The sequence below is a fragment of the Cyanistes caeruleus genome, chromosome 5, assembly GCF_971803275.1.
Source record: "Cyanistes caeruleus chromosome 5, bCyaCae1.hap1.1, whole genome shotgun sequence".
Classification (NCBI taxonomy): Eukaryota; Metazoa; Chordata; class Aves; order Passeriformes; family Paridae; genus Cyanistes; species Cyanistes caeruleus.
In genome coordinates this window covers 44266959-44281823 of record NC_141705.1, presented here as the reverse complement: position 1 = coordinate 44281823, position 14865 = coordinate 44266959, and the positions used below count along the sequence as shown (strand labels likewise).

The 14865-nt window shown below is 42.7% G+C and overlaps 2 protein-coding genes across 3 annotated transcripts in view; one reads left to right on the top strand and one right to left on the bottom strand.

The window, feature by feature from the left end:
- Nucleotides 1-1272: 1272 nt before the first annotated feature.
- On the bottom strand, nt 1273-11818 carry SARAF (store-operated calcium entry associated regulatory factor). Its single transcript, XM_023917694.2, has 6 exons — nt 11412-11818; nt 10564-10739; nt 8952-9342; nt 5887-5995; nt 4281-4399; nt 1273-3762 (listed from the first exon to the last, which is right to left on the bottom strand). Exons 1-6 carry the CDS (start codon nt 11485-11487, stop codon nt 3737-3739), a joined length of 897 nt encoding a protein of 298 aa, XP_023773462.2. The 5' UTR covers nt 11488-11818; the 3' UTR covers nt 1273-3736.
- The window catches only part of LEPROTL1 (leptin receptor overlapping transcript like 1), a 5815-nt gene continuing 2667 nt past the window's right edge, over nt 11718-14865 (top strand). Inside the window, exons 1-4 of one of the 2 annotated variants that reach the window (XM_086891552.1) lie at nt 11735-11822; nt 12064-12139; nt 13389-13575; nt 13746-13971. In XM_086891552.1, coding sequence (XP_086747678.1) covers nt 11807-11822; nt 12064-12139; nt 13389-13575; nt 13746-13817 — 351 coding nt within the window. In that variant the 5' untranslated portion in view covers nt 11735-11806 and the 3' untranslated portion in view covers nt 13818-13971. Of the gene's footprint in view, nt 11823-12063; nt 12140-13388; nt 13576-13745; nt 13972-14865 lie in introns of those variants that run through there. The other variant, XM_086891551.1, reaches the window with a different exon arrangement.

Sequence of the window (14865 nt, the reverse complement as noted above, 5' to 3'; positions counted from 1 at the left end):
TAATGTTTTTGTGGGTTTTACTCCTATACCTTAGTTCACAGGCAGCTGGTCTATTTCTGTACCGTAATCACCGGTTGATAAGGATTCTGAAAATATTAAGAACACGAATTTTCTTTAGTAAGGACAGAAAACTACAGCACTTTGAATTGGTGCTAAGTGGAAAACAGTTTATGTGCAGGTACTGCATTTTCAGCTTTTAGGCTGCTGTGCAGGCAGCTAGGTATTGCTTGTTACTTTACTTCAGTCATTTCTCTGTGCAACAACTCCTAGTGCTGGAAATCGTACCACCTGGCTTAATTCCCTTTTTGGAACTTAGTGATGCAAAGTCATGACCATGGGAAAACTTTATTTTTAAAACAAACCACCTACTGTCTTGCCTTGGTGCTAAGTCAAATACACACATGGCACCCAGGGAAAAGAGCAAGGTGCACAGCATGAGAATCCACAGAGCTAGCCAAGATCTGACCTGGCAGCTGAGTCACAAGACCCAGCAGCACAGAGAAAGCTTATCTCTGTACATCTTTTTTTTTTTTTCTTTCATCACATGCTTCATGGGAAGTCAGCTGTAAAACCAGGAGTTTCGTTTCTGTAATGAGCTTTAGCTTTGTGTGAGGATGTAAGCCTTGTCGGAGTAACAGCAGTTCTGGTCCCAGGTACAAAACAGAACTGTGACTATCAATAACATATAAATATAACAGCATTTAACAGTTTAAGCATTTACATATGCCTTGTAACTATGAAGCTGCTGTGAAGAGGCTGCCAAAACCCTGCCCAGGAGCAGAAGGGAGACTAGGACCTTCCAGATCTGATGTTCAGGAAGGAAGCTCGAGACCTCTCACAAGTATGAGCTCTAAGCTGCCTTCCACGAGTTCTTTTCACTCAGGAGCATCAGCAACATTTGATGAAGGGAACACAGAATTTGCAGGCCTTCGTTTAAGCCATTTACAACTGCCAAGACATGGAACTCTGTGCAGACCACACCTCTGTTCAGTAGTGCCACATCCTCGTCTAGGAAGGCAATACATCAGCTTATGCTACCCCTGTGTAGAGTTCTGTCCACAGCCAGGAACAGCAGCAGTGATCAGAAATTCTTTTGAAGGGTTCAGTTCACCACCTTGTAAAACCAGGAGCTTGCTGACATAACAGAGCTTTTCTGCAGATTCAGATCCCAAACCTTGATTTACAAGAAAGCCTTCAATTCCTTATAGGGTTCAGTATTTTGTTACTGAAAACATAATCAATATAATATTATAATATAATGTCAATAATAACTCTATTCTCAGTATTGTTTTATTTTATTGAAACAACATACAGCTTACCCACTCTGCATCTGAGGGTAAAGGATGATATTATTTACCCAGGAAGTGGATGATGAGACAGAGAACTCTGAGAAAACAAACAATGCAATCCCTGCAGGCCTCAAGATAGTGATTTAAAGACAAAAGTACTCCTTATTCACTGATTCTCTGATCCCTCTATCAGAGAGCAGGGCAAACATATCCAAACAGATTCAGAAGTTACAGTAAATTTATGTATCAGATTTATCAAATCATATTTCATGCAGAAACTGTAAATGCATAAATACAAATGAAAACATTGACTAAAACATTTCACAGCATACTGTAATTTAAGAGCAAACTTTGCATTCTAACTACCCAGTTAGAAAAAAATCCAGTTTCATTGTTATGCAATTAGTTGGCAAAGCAAATATTGACAAGCTTAACCTGAACAGACTTAGAAACAAGTAAGAACTCCATAATTAAAATATATTCTTTTGCTACACTTTGTCATAAAGAGATGGACTTCTTCTTACTTCTTTCTTCTTAACATGGATTTCTCATAAAAGGTAGAGCTTTCTAGGAGGCCATCATTAAGGTCTTTGCCATTTCCCTTTTTAGGTTCACAGTGAAGGCTATTAATGTGCATCACTGTGTGTGATGTACATTAGTGTGTATCACAGTGCAGGCAGTTATTTTCTCCCAACCCTCAGGTAGCTCTGAGAAGCAAGCCATCATTTCACCCTCAAGAAGTTATCCATTTAATTTGATACTTTCAAAATAACATTTTTAGTACATGCACTTTTTCGTGAAGCACTTTTTCTGGCTCTCAACCGCATAAAGACTTCTGGGATTTGCTGGTTTGGTTTGCTTGTATTTTTTTTTCTTTTCTTTTTTGGTTTTCTCTCTTTTGGTTGCTTAAGCCATACACTGAACTTGGGTGTTACCATATGAGCTAACTCCTTCTGTATTCATGAATGGACATGCTTGCTTTTCCCTGAGTTATCCTGAAGTCACTTTCTTAGACTAACCAGACCTACCTAATCTCTCTGTGGAGATACAACTTGTATCAGCTTTGCTCTCACTGTAATAGCTGATATCAATTCCCAGACACTGTATTTTCACAAGGCTGAACAACAACACTTCTCTGGCTGCTGCCAGCATACACAAAGCTGTGCCCACACAAACACTTTTACACTCTGTTAGGATGGACTCTGGAAAAGAGCTGGTGATCAAGCAGCCCATTTTTCACTCTTCCCCTCTCCCCACAATCCTAAGAAATTTCTCTGTTTTTTATCCAGCAATGCCTCTTCCAGGAGAGACTAAGCCACTTAAAGACTGTATGACACTTCACAGAGGCCCCAAAATATCATCACAGAACAAAGCAAGGCCTCTCTGCTTCCCACTCTTTGATAGCACATTGTTTTCAAAAAAGCACATTTGGGGAAGTTTACATCCCATTAGATAATCGATTTCCCTTCTTTGCTTAGTATCAAGGCCTGCTGTGTCCCAGATTCTATCATCTTTGCATTAAGAACATTCTCTTCCTTTTTGCAATGAGCACCTTTGGTTTACTGTGCCCTGAACAGGTGATCTAGCAGGACAGACCATTCACATCACAGGTATTCACAGAATTGCCAACATCCATCATTAAAAGGAAAATCTGTGGCCTCAATGTGGGCAAAATGTTTGTAATCAACTGAAGACAAATTACCTCAGTCTTCCAGAAAAAGGCTGAAACTTCCAGGTTAATTAATTATTAATTAACTTATTAATTTACTCTCAATAACTTACAGAAAATGTCCCCCAGGTTTGCACAGTCACCTCAGATAAACTCTAGCATGGAGAATCCATGAATCTGCATATTTTTGCTCCAACAGTCACACAGCACAGATACAAACATACCAATGTTAGTTTCTTCATACACAGTTTTGCTCTTGTCCACTAAGGAAGAACTCCAACATTTCTCTGAGTAGCTGACTGCACTTACAGTAAAGTTCACATCAATTCTACAAAGGCAAATAAAATCAGCTTCAAAGAACAGCACTCCTTACATACCAGGTAGATGCTGGATTACCAGGAAAGAGGAAAAAAATTATCAGAAATTCTGGATGAAATGAAATTAAGCCCAGAACATGAGTAGTAAGATACATGCTTTGAAAATCTGGTAAGGCTATCATTGCCATACTGCCTCAAGTACAGACAGATATATGGTCACTGTAACATCATTCTTAACATGGATGAGCTTTTTCTGTAGGAGATGCTGCTGATTTGAAACAGTGGATGTTTCTGCATCTGTGATACCCTAAATAGAAGTGAGAATCCACAGAGAAAGGGAGGAATTCTTTGCCTAGTCCTTCACAGCTCATATCCACTTCTGAAGTATATTAATACTAAAAGAAGTACAAGTACACAACAGGATTTAGTTCAATCACTCCGATGTAATAATGTCAAGGATTTCATCTTCGCTTTGTGCCCCCAAAGCCTGCAAAATAAAAAAAATATAAAAAAAGTCAGCTCCACCACAGCCTTTCCATTGAACTCTCTAGTTCTAAAAAGGCTAAAGGTGGCAAGGGAGACGAGGTAAACTTATTCACATGAAGCAGAACAGCAAACAACTGCGGGCTGACTGGCCTGGAAACTATTCTGTTCTTGCAGATTAGACAACCTGCATTCTACAGAGGACATGTCTGTGCATGTTTGCTGGAGAAGGGTATTCACAGTGCACATCAGAAGGGAGAGCCTTAAACTAATGCACCTTGCCAGTGAAGACAAGCCCAATGCTAGTGGTGCCATGCCCACCACAGGCCTGTGGGGAATTTCATGCTCCACAATGCTGCCCTACTTCCATAGGGAATGGAAGGAAGGGACATCATTACATGCCTTCTACACCAACTGGTAAAATAAAATAAGGATGCTCGTTGAACTGCAATTAACATCTGCATGTTTTTGATAGGTCAAAGTCTCTTGAGCTTCAGGAAATTAAAAGGTGTTTTGCCTTACCAGAAGCAGTTCTTGTCCCTGAACTGCTGCCTTCTGTGGAATTCCTTGAGTGCCCATGCATAGGAGGTACAGCTGTGGGATCTGTCCACATACTGTGATATGAGGAACGTGGCTGTGCTCTGGCATGAAACAGAGTAGAAGGAAGGCTTCATTAGTGACCTTCAGAAAAATTAAGAAGATACCATTCCAAACAAGAGAACTGCACCTCCAAGGGAAAACTAAGTTGTTATTTCAAAGCCAGAAATATTCCTATGTATTTAACACACTGAAAGCAAGAACATCCAGTGCTGTGATATCATAATCTGTAGACTTTCAAAAGGAAGTTAAGCTTTATTCTTCAGAATAAGGAATTCTAACAATTGCAAATGAGGAAAATTTTCTCTCTGAAATTTTGACCTTAGATTCTGTCAGACAAGAAAGAAGTTTGAAATCTGAAGTTTAAATGCATTTTGGCATCCCAGACATGTTTGGCAAGAGAAAACATCCTTCTGTTAACTATTTTGAAAAGGTCGCATCAGTAACACTAACATATCATGGTCTTTGACTCACTCACTTAAAATTACTTGCTTCCATGGATATGGAATTTCCTGCTGTTGAAATTTACAAACAGCTCTCTCACACTTCCTGGCACCAGCATTTTGAGGCACATAATTTCAAAAGCCTAAGAAGCTAAATTAAATAAGAGTGGACCAAAGACTGTTTTAAATAAAAAGAAGCCCAAGTTAGGAAGCCTGTTTATGTATTTGGTCTTACTCAGTTATATGTCTGATCTTGAACAATAATTTGTGGCTACTGAAATGGGGGAATGTATAGAAATCATGGAACTAACCTCTGTGTAGATACTACATAAATATAATGCCTCAACACAGGAGTCATGTATTTGAGCCTTAAGAAATACCAGGTCAATAAAAACTTTAACACATTATACCTAAGAAAAAAATCTTAGCAGAATTAATATAAGGCTTCTTTTATTAAAAATAGCCCCCAACTTTACAATGCAGATGCTTAGCACACTCCTGTCCATATATTTTACTCTCTAATCTGTTACATTTCTATGGGAATACACTTGATACATAGTCAAGTTATTTGGCAGAGAAAATTGCTTAGGCTCTGAAGCTTCCCTGCAGGTATCTCATACTTTCTCCAGTGAAGCCTAAAATGGCAGCAACTGCTCTCTTTAAACTGTTAATCTAAAAATGATGCATTCTAAATGTCTAAAACTCTATACCAAATATGGCCATCCAGACTTATTTTAGGAAAGATGACACTGATAGAAGAGATCCATATATAGATGATTATATGCTTAATATGACTATGTGTGTTTTCAGGCATTCTGCAGATAAATTCTTTAAATGTTCAATTTAAATTTGCAGGCCATCCTGCCAGGTCAGAGGAAACAGAATGAAGTACCTCAGTCTTTCCAATTCTGCTTCAGAAACATGTCTGAAATGTCTCTGGTCCTGAAGCTACAAACAGCTGTTCAAAATTCTTATAGTGGGAGGATTTTATAACTTGAATGACACAGGCCTGAAACAATGTCAATATAGTACATGGCATACCCCCTGAAAGCTTAAATACTTAAAATCTGTCAGTATGCATATTTTACCTGTGACTGCCTGCCAAGTAGCCTAGCAAGCCTCCTGCTCCTAATCCAGTCCAAAATCCTGGTCCTGAACTGGTTCCATGAGGGGAATAAGTTCCAAAGCTGTCACCATCTTAAACAAAATGAAAATAAGAAGCATAAGTTAGTAACAGACTAATCCTCAGGCCAGCTGTTGCAACAAAATTCTCTCCTGTTAAAGATAATGGAAAATTAGACAACAAACTGCTCCTGATTCCAGCATGTTTTTGATCAAGCTTAACTTGAAAGTCCTCACATTTCAGAAAGCAGGAAACCTCACATAAACTAACACTACTATAAAGAGTTTTATGTTAAAAATCTGCTTCCATTTCATCTCACAACCGTGACATTTGCAAAACATGGAAAGAGTCCCTGCCTGCTGATCTATAAACAGACAAGTTAGATTAAAAATAGAAAAGGAAACGAAGAAAGAATAATCTGCTGAAGGTCACCAAGCAGGCCAGAAGCAGATGCAGAACACAAATCAAGTAGGTAACACTGCATAGTGAGCAAACCACAAAGACACAGAGCTCCTAATCTCACTGAGCACAGCTGCACAGTTTGAGTCACAGTGGCTCAGTGTAACGCTAACATTACTGGTATTGTTCCTGGTAATCCTAGTCTGGCACTTGCTATCAAAGGCCAAGCTAACTGCAATCACATTGCAAAGTTTTTCATTATGCATGAGTCACCAAGCTTGACAAGTACCTTGATGAAACTGCAAGTAGGCTGTGGGGGAAGGAGAGTCACAAATTTTTTGACATGTGACCTGCGTAACATGAGGTTCTGAGTCAGAATTAATTTCTTCCATTTAGAAAGAGAAAGAGAAAATACAAATCCAAAGTAGAATAATTTTCTGGTCTTGCAAAAATCATGGATACAAGAATAAGTGCAACCACAGGCTTAACACATAAGGAAGTATAAAAAGAACTGAAAATAACATTAGGGTCTCCCTGAAACATGCCCACCTGAACAAGTGGGCCGGAGATGATGTAGGTAAATGCAGAGGGGCCCAGTTTGTCTTCAAACTGATACAGGTTGTTTGAAGTCACAGAAGACAAAACAATAATGAAATAATCAGTTTCAGTTTAGTCTAGACTGGATTTGGTGTTGAATTTCATTTTGTATGTGTGGAGAGAAATACAAAATCTCATTGGGATGATATACCATTAACTTATGCTGATTTAGAACTACAACAAAAACAAATTACTTAATTTGCTGCGAAAACAATGTTAATCAGAGATGAACCAACTCTTTTGTTCAAAAGCACTATAACTGAACACTGACTCAGAAAACTGAGTATTTTTTTGTTGAAATATCTAGAGTAAACATTAAGAATCATGTCAAATAACTAACTGAGAGAAAGCAGAATTTAATTAAGACAGTCTAGCTAAACAAGCTTCACAGGACACATTCTGCATGTTAAGGGGATTTAAAATGAGGCAAATTAAATATTAACAGCAATATGTGAACAACATTGCTTTTCATTACTGTCCAGGTTTCCAGAGACTAATACATTCCTGGGACACATGGACATATACACTCAGATATGTGCTTCTGCCCTGCTCCCACAATGTAAGGCAGACACCAAATGCATGAAGTAGCCTAACACTTAGAGCATTTTTAAGGTGGCTCCACATTTCAGTTATCCTCCTTACTTTGCCTGAAACCTAAAGACAAATCATTGAAACGCCTTATTAAAAACATCACAAGTTAAGCATTATATGGCTCCCAATGTGTATTTTAAGTGTCTCAGTTTTCAGCAATCCTCAACAAAACATTCTCAAGGCCCTGCCCTTGCTAGATTCGAGACTCCTGCAAAGAAAAATGCATTAGGGAAATTAGCTGACATGGAACTGAACAGAAAAAAAAATGAAAATAACCCTTCATTGTTTCACCTGTGCCCAGTGTGACAGAGCTGTGTGTCATGACACCACAGTACAGCCAGTGCCATGCCCACACATGGCCATTGACGCCCACAGACAGTCTGACATAACTACATGCAAACCAATTTGCAAAGCCAACAGAAGCAGATTCCATTTAATTTTCTGGTGCAGGTACTGCTTAAATTTTCTGCTGTGCACGCCTTGCACAAGGGTATCCAAAAGAATTACACTGCACCCTCTGTTGGCCAAGCTGTTTGAACAAAACTTGGACAAAGCATTAACAGGCATTATTAAAAGATAAACTTTTAACTAAGTAAACCTAATCCCGGAAAAAAACAAAAATTATGTAACTTGTGAGAATGTCATTTAAGTTTCAGTTCCAGTGCTGTGATGTTGGTTTTTTTCCAATGCTTGCATGTTTACGGGGTTAAATGAGTTAGTCAGATGCCAGATGAGTAATGTTTATTTCCCTGACACACTATGATGGCCTAAGGAAGAGTATTTATTATGTGACAGAAGTCACCAGTTTTCTGGGAAAAGAAAAACTGCCTCTTTTCCCAGCAGCAGCCTTGTCACTGCTTTTGTAATTTTCAACTTCAGATGAAAGGCCCCACATGAGTTTCAGATGCTGTACCCTCTAATGACAGTTCACAGACACTGTTCTCTGCTCTGGGAACCAAATCTTTCAGCTGCTGGGACTACACCGAAGCCCTGTTAAACAGAGGACTGGTACATGATACCATCAACTCTTTGTGAATGAAATCAGGGCTGAAAGGCCGTTCTGTAAAGTTTCAGAGTGCTCCTTGGGTATGGGTTTGTTTCTGGCTGTGTAAGAACATTCTCTTTTCCAGATTACCTATGACAATTATTCTCCCTGTTATTCTGCTATTTCACAGGTGATGAAAAGAATGCTTGCAGAGCACAGGGAGGTGGCTTTTCAAAGGTTCAAAGGGCAGCCTACCTTGAAAGCCTGTGAAAAACCAAGCCCTTATTTCCTCTTTTGAACAAAGAGCAGAATACAAAGCTGACTGTAGGCTCTGCAGCCAATTCGGCAGCTGCCTACAAATGCTGTGGTTTTAACTCTATCCCACCTTCCCTTACCACAGACAAAACAGGACAATCCTGCTTGCTCTTTTGAGTACTGTAAATGGCTCAGAGCCCTACCTGTGAAGGTGGACTTAAAACCAGGAGGAGGAGGTGCCTGCTGGCTCTGCCAGAAGGGCTGGGAGAAGCCATCACTGTCCCCAGAACTCTGCTGAGACTGCTGGTTGCTGAGGAAGAACTTGTACACTCCAAAAGCAAGAACGAGAAGAACAATTACAACAATTGCTCCAGAACCAGAATCAGAATCATCTTTCCTTGACTGGTAATAGCTAGAGCCAAAGCTTCCAGAGCTCTTCACTTTCCTTTCACCTTCCTCAGTCAGCTCTAGCCTGAACAGCAAACTACAGGAGCCTTTTAGTATGTAAGGATCATCCGGGTAATCGTAGCCTTCACAGCTCACTTCCATTTTTCCAAAACGGTAGACATTTTCCAAGTCTGCCTTGCACTGCCACTGAAAAAAAAACAAAACACAATACACAGTAAAACATACTGCCCCAAAGATGAACACACCTACCTGCTTCCCCACATACACCCTGAAATAAAGCTGTAATTGCTAACAAAGCATCTATGGGCCATAGGTAAGAAATTTCCATGTGTTTCTACATTGAAAAGGAATAGGAATTTGATGTTTAAATGAATTTTAAATCCTATGACTTAAAAGACATCTTATCGTTCAGAACACTGAAGAATTACAACTCTGGAAGATTTTGTTTTTCTCCACCGAACACATTTTTCAAATATCCCTTCTTGAGATATAGCAACACTTCTAAAAATGTGCTATACCCTGTACAACAGCTTCTTAATAAATGTCTGTCCTGTGCAAACTCGATGGCAGCTACAAAAACATAGCATGTGAGCCTGAAATCCAGTGCACCATTGTGTCTGTGCAGAAATCAAAAGAAACTGGAACGGACATTATTGGGCATCCATATGCAACATTCATCAATTATATTGGGGATTCTCTGGTTGAACATAGGTGGATTGTCAGGCTCACATTCCCTTAAGGTACCCAAACATAGGGACCTCTACTGGCATGTGACACATATTTTGGAGAGGAAGTAAGAAAGCATTTGTTTCTAAATTAGTAATCCTGTACAGCAGTACTAACTGCCAATCTATACTTGACTGTTCTTTGCTATATCAGTTTTAGCAATTACTTTTAGTCTTGATTCCTGGTTATCTATTGACAGGGGCCTCGGTAACAGCTGAAAGTCAAGACCATTTACTGACTAGCACTCACATCCTAGGTGCAAGTGAATGGCAAGTCTGAAATTTAGCTTTTAAAATGTAGAGCTGAAGTTAAGCAAATATTTAGAAGCCCTTTCCACTTGTTTCCTAATAAAAAATGGGACAGCACAGCAATGGCAATTCAAAAGCATCCTCTGGGGTTGGCAAGAGTTTGATTTTATAAACTCGAGCACCATTTTATCTAAAACAAACAAAGGTTTGCTATGCCATCTTTTACATTAGCTCCTACAAAAATATTTCAAACATATACCTACAGTAGTTCTGGAAAATCCAAACCTAAAAGTATTAAGTTTTAGATGCAAGAGTTCATCTGTCAAAAAGCACCTGAACTGACAACCTAGCTCACTACTCTTGGCACCTTCAGAACTTACCAGCTTGGGGGAAAGTAATTCCATAAACAGTTTAAGAGGTTTTAAACAGTTACCTGTACATCGTGGCCATCCCATCCTTTGTTGTAACACTGAACAACCTCAGGGACACGGGAACACCCCGCAGAGCCTCCTGTGCACTGCAGCTGAGGGACTGAAGCTGTCCGCCTGGATGTTGTGTATTGTCCTCTGTGGAGGGTGAGCGCCTGAACATCCCGCAGCAGAACCTTCCCTGAAACAGGCAGCACAAAGAATCACAGAATCCATTAGGCTGGGAAAGACCTCTGTGATCACTGAGTCCAACCTCGATAAAAGAACCCTACCATGTCAACCGGACCATGGCACTGAGTGACAAGCCCAGTTTTTTCCTAAACACCTCCAGGGACGGTGACTCCACCACCATCCTGGGCAGCCCGTTCCAATATTCCATCACCCTTCCTGTGAAAAAATTCTTCCTACTGCTCGTCAGCGCCTGTGCAGGTGCACTCCTCCTGGCTACGAGGGCCTCCTCTCAGGAGAAGGCTGTCGATAGGAGGGCCGAAGCCGTAAGCCTGCACCTTTACGAGACGAAGCTCTACTAAACATCAGACGCCCAGACGGAAACACGAGAGCTCCCCATTTCCTTCCGAGGCGGCTCCGGGCTGCTCCTCGCAGGCAGCGAGCCACCACTGACCGCAGTGTGGGATCGCTGCTGCGACACAAGCCGGTTTAGTGGCCCAAATCTAAACGCCTTCCTGGCGCGGACCCCTCCACAAGCCCTTCTTTCCCCGTGGTGGCCGCCGCTAAACCGGCAGCACTGCCCGGTGCCGGGCCGCGAGGAGCTGCCACCGCGCCGGAGGAGGCGGAGGAGGCGGCAGGGGCGGCTGAGGCCCCGCTGAGTTCCCCTTATCCCCGCGGGTCTCACCCGATCGGTCCCAGCCCAGCGCGGGTCCCGCGGCGGCGCAGAGGAGGAGGAGCAGCGGTAGAGCGAGGGCCGCCATGGCCGCACCGGGAGCTGTCACCGCTGCCCGGGGGCGGTGCCCGCGCCGGAACGCGCAGCGCCCAGCGGGAAGCCCCGCCCCCGACGTGCCGTGGGGCCAATGGGCGGCGAGGGCGCGGCGCTTCCCGCGCTAGGCGAGAGGGCGGGGCTGCCGCCGCGGGGCCTGCGAGCGCGCCACGTATGAGCGTGCCGGGGCCGGGCCGGGAGAGGCGGGGCGTGGCCCTCCCCCTTGCCGGAAGCGGCTTCCGCTTCCGTGAGGCACTTCCGGCTCCCGGCGCGCGCCTCTCCGGTGCCGCGCGGCTGGCGGGACGGGCGGCGCCATGGCGGGAATCAAAGGTGCGCGCGGGGCGGCGCGGGGCGGGGCGGCCGGTAACGGCGGGCGCGCGCGGCCCGCGCGGGGAGGGGCCGGGCGGGCTCTCGGGCGGGAGGGGCCCGGAGCCGCCGCGGGAGCCCGAGTGCCCCCGCTCCGCCGGGCGGCCGGGGCCGCGCCGAGCCCCGCGTTCGTTTGCGGGCGGCGGGCGGCGTTCGGCACGGCGTGGTGCAGCCTTCGTATTGGTTCGATCTGTTCTCGTTGTAGCGCTGATCAGCCTGTCCTTTGGGGGAGCGGTCGGACTGATGTTCTTGATGCTCGGATGTGCCCTGCCCCAGTACAAGTATCGTGCTCTCTCTTTCTATTCTTGTTTCTTTCTTGTGTATCTGTAACTGCAGAGGAGTCCGGCTTCCACAGCGGTAGATTGATAAGTCCTCTCTGTGTAGGAGGGGCCTCAGGTTTTTTGGGTGGGGTTATTGGGGTTTGTTTTTTGGGGTTTTGTTGTTGGTTGGGATTTCTGGTTTTTGCTTCAAAAGATTGGGGTGGGGGGAAAAAAAAAACCAACAAAAAAAAAAAACCATCCAGGATTTAATTAATCCTTAAAAGCAATGGCAGCAAAAGTTAAAGTACCAGGCTTGGCTGCAAACTGTGCAAGGATGAATTGCCCTGTCTGGACTGGTGTCCCGCTGTGGCTGACCACCAGACAGCAGCATCTCCCGAGGAGGGCACCCAGTGCTGTTATCCAGGAAGCGTTTGCATTTTCTGTGGCTGCCTAGGGGTAGCTGGGCTATCGGTGACTATCAGGTGGATCTTTGGCTGTGTCCAACACTTGTAATCTAGCATCTCGAACAATCGCAGCTGTACAGAAAGCTGTACTTTCCTGACATCGATTCCTATCTCCTGGATTTCAGGAGATACAAAGTAGCAGACCAAGTGTTCAGATAGTAAGGCCTATGACTCTTAGATAGTAAGGCTTTGTCTTTGCAAGGGAATGCTGACTTTACAGAAAATGTTTTAAATTTACTTATTCACTGTTGAATAAATACCAAATATCCTGTTGACAGGCCTGTTGTTAGTTGTGAATTGGAGTTTCTATGTATATGACTAGAACTCCTAGGCCAGCTTTCTTTTGTTTTAAAACCAGTGCACAAACTCTTGGGAAGGAGACCCTTATCCAGTTACCCTTCAAACAATGCAGTAAAGCATGAAAACAATGTGCACCTGCATTTGTGTGCCTGAGAAATCTAGTCTGGGGCACTGCAAGGGTATCTGTTAAGTAGAGCAGTCAGGATAAACTTGGACTTAAGCTCACCTTGTGAGGTGGCATTAGATTTAGGCTTGCTTAGTGAAATCTTGCTTTATGAATATCCTTTTAGCGAGCCCTGCTGCCGTTGAGATCAGCTGAAGCCACTCACACACGTGGTCTGTTGGATTAATGTCAGCTCATTCCAGGGCAAAGGATTTGCCTTCCCTGGGCTTGTCTGTCTTTCCTAAATGGGGATGCTGGATGGGGAAAATGCCTTGCATTGATTTTAGGAGGAGCAGGAAGTAAATCCAGTTAACTAAAACTTTTCTTCTCCTTTCTTTTTCAGCCAGTACTGGCCACTGTTTGTTCTGTTTTTTTACATCCTTTCTCCTATCCCATACTGCATAGCAAGAAGATTGGTAGATGACACGGATGCTACAAGTAACGCCTGCAAGGAGTTGGCAATATTCCTTACAACAGGCATTGTGGTCTCAGCATTTGGGCTGCCTATAGTGTTTGCAAGAGCAGAACTGGTTAGTCATGTTTCAACCTGTGATTGCCTTTTCTTTTCTAGAAAACTTTCTTCTTTGTGTTTGTTTGTTTGTTTATTGAAGGTAAAGCTTTCATGCGCTAAATAACTCTTCAAATTTCGTACTTTTGGAACCAGAATAAGAATTTTTAATTTTTTTTTTTTTTTTGCAAGAAAAATCAATACAGAAGTGGGAGTGTGGCAGAACATTGTGATTGCCAATTGCTTCATGTGGTCATGGAATAAAGCCTGACAATGCAATGCAGAGAAAATGAGACTGAAAATACTGTGAAAACTTAACAGGGAAGTGACCAAATATTGTAGTGTAAAAAATACTTCAAAGACAATCTGTGGAATAGTTGGCTTAAAGCAGCATGAATAAACAAACAAACAAAAAAAAGCATTTTTGTTCTCCGTGGAAATGATATTGTAAATGATACTAGTGTCATTTTCTTAAACTTCCACATTCTCATTACATATTTCCTAGTATACAGCTTTTCACCAAAATACTCCAAAAGTTCACTTTCTTTGTGTGAATGTCAGAAAGCACTACTAAGTCAAAACACACAGAGTGCTCTTTCATAAATCTCTTTAGGCAAGAACAGCTCAGATGGGCAGTTTGAACGCCTCACACCCTTTGAGTAATCCACTTACTCTCCTATGAAAACATGCACTTCCTTTTTTGTTACTGGGATATCTGCAGGCGTTTTGAAGACCTTAAATACCTGTTTTAAAAAGTCTTACAGCATAGCTGGGCTGCAGATGTGTTTTATGCTGTTGTCTAGCCATACTTTTCATACCAAACTGTCGTTCCGATTGGGAACGGCAAGGAAGAACGACACGGACTCTCAAGGGAGTCACAACATGAGAATTCTCTGGTTTATTACTTCAGGCCTGTTTTATAGACTGGTACGTGGAAGGTACAGAAAAGAAACTCCTATTGGTTAACAAAGTGCTACATCACCATCATTGGTCAGGGGGGCCCATCACCCCCCTGGCCTTCTCCTGCAAGAGAAAACAAAACTGCAAAACAACACCTGCAAGGCTGTTTAGTGTCCCTGAGAATTGTTTTAATTCCTTCTCATATTTTTCCCAGGCTATTTTCTCAGGCAGCCCGAGGAGCTATGCGGCCTGTAATTTGTACAGGCACTGTGGTTTAGATTTAGCATCCATACCAAACCAGTTGTGCCTGCTAGTCAATGCTTTGAGTACAGCTAGAAGAAACTTGCAGTGCTGCTTGACTGGCTGTGAATTTGTCAAATAATTTTGGGTAAGCCCAGCCTGCTTGTTGTAG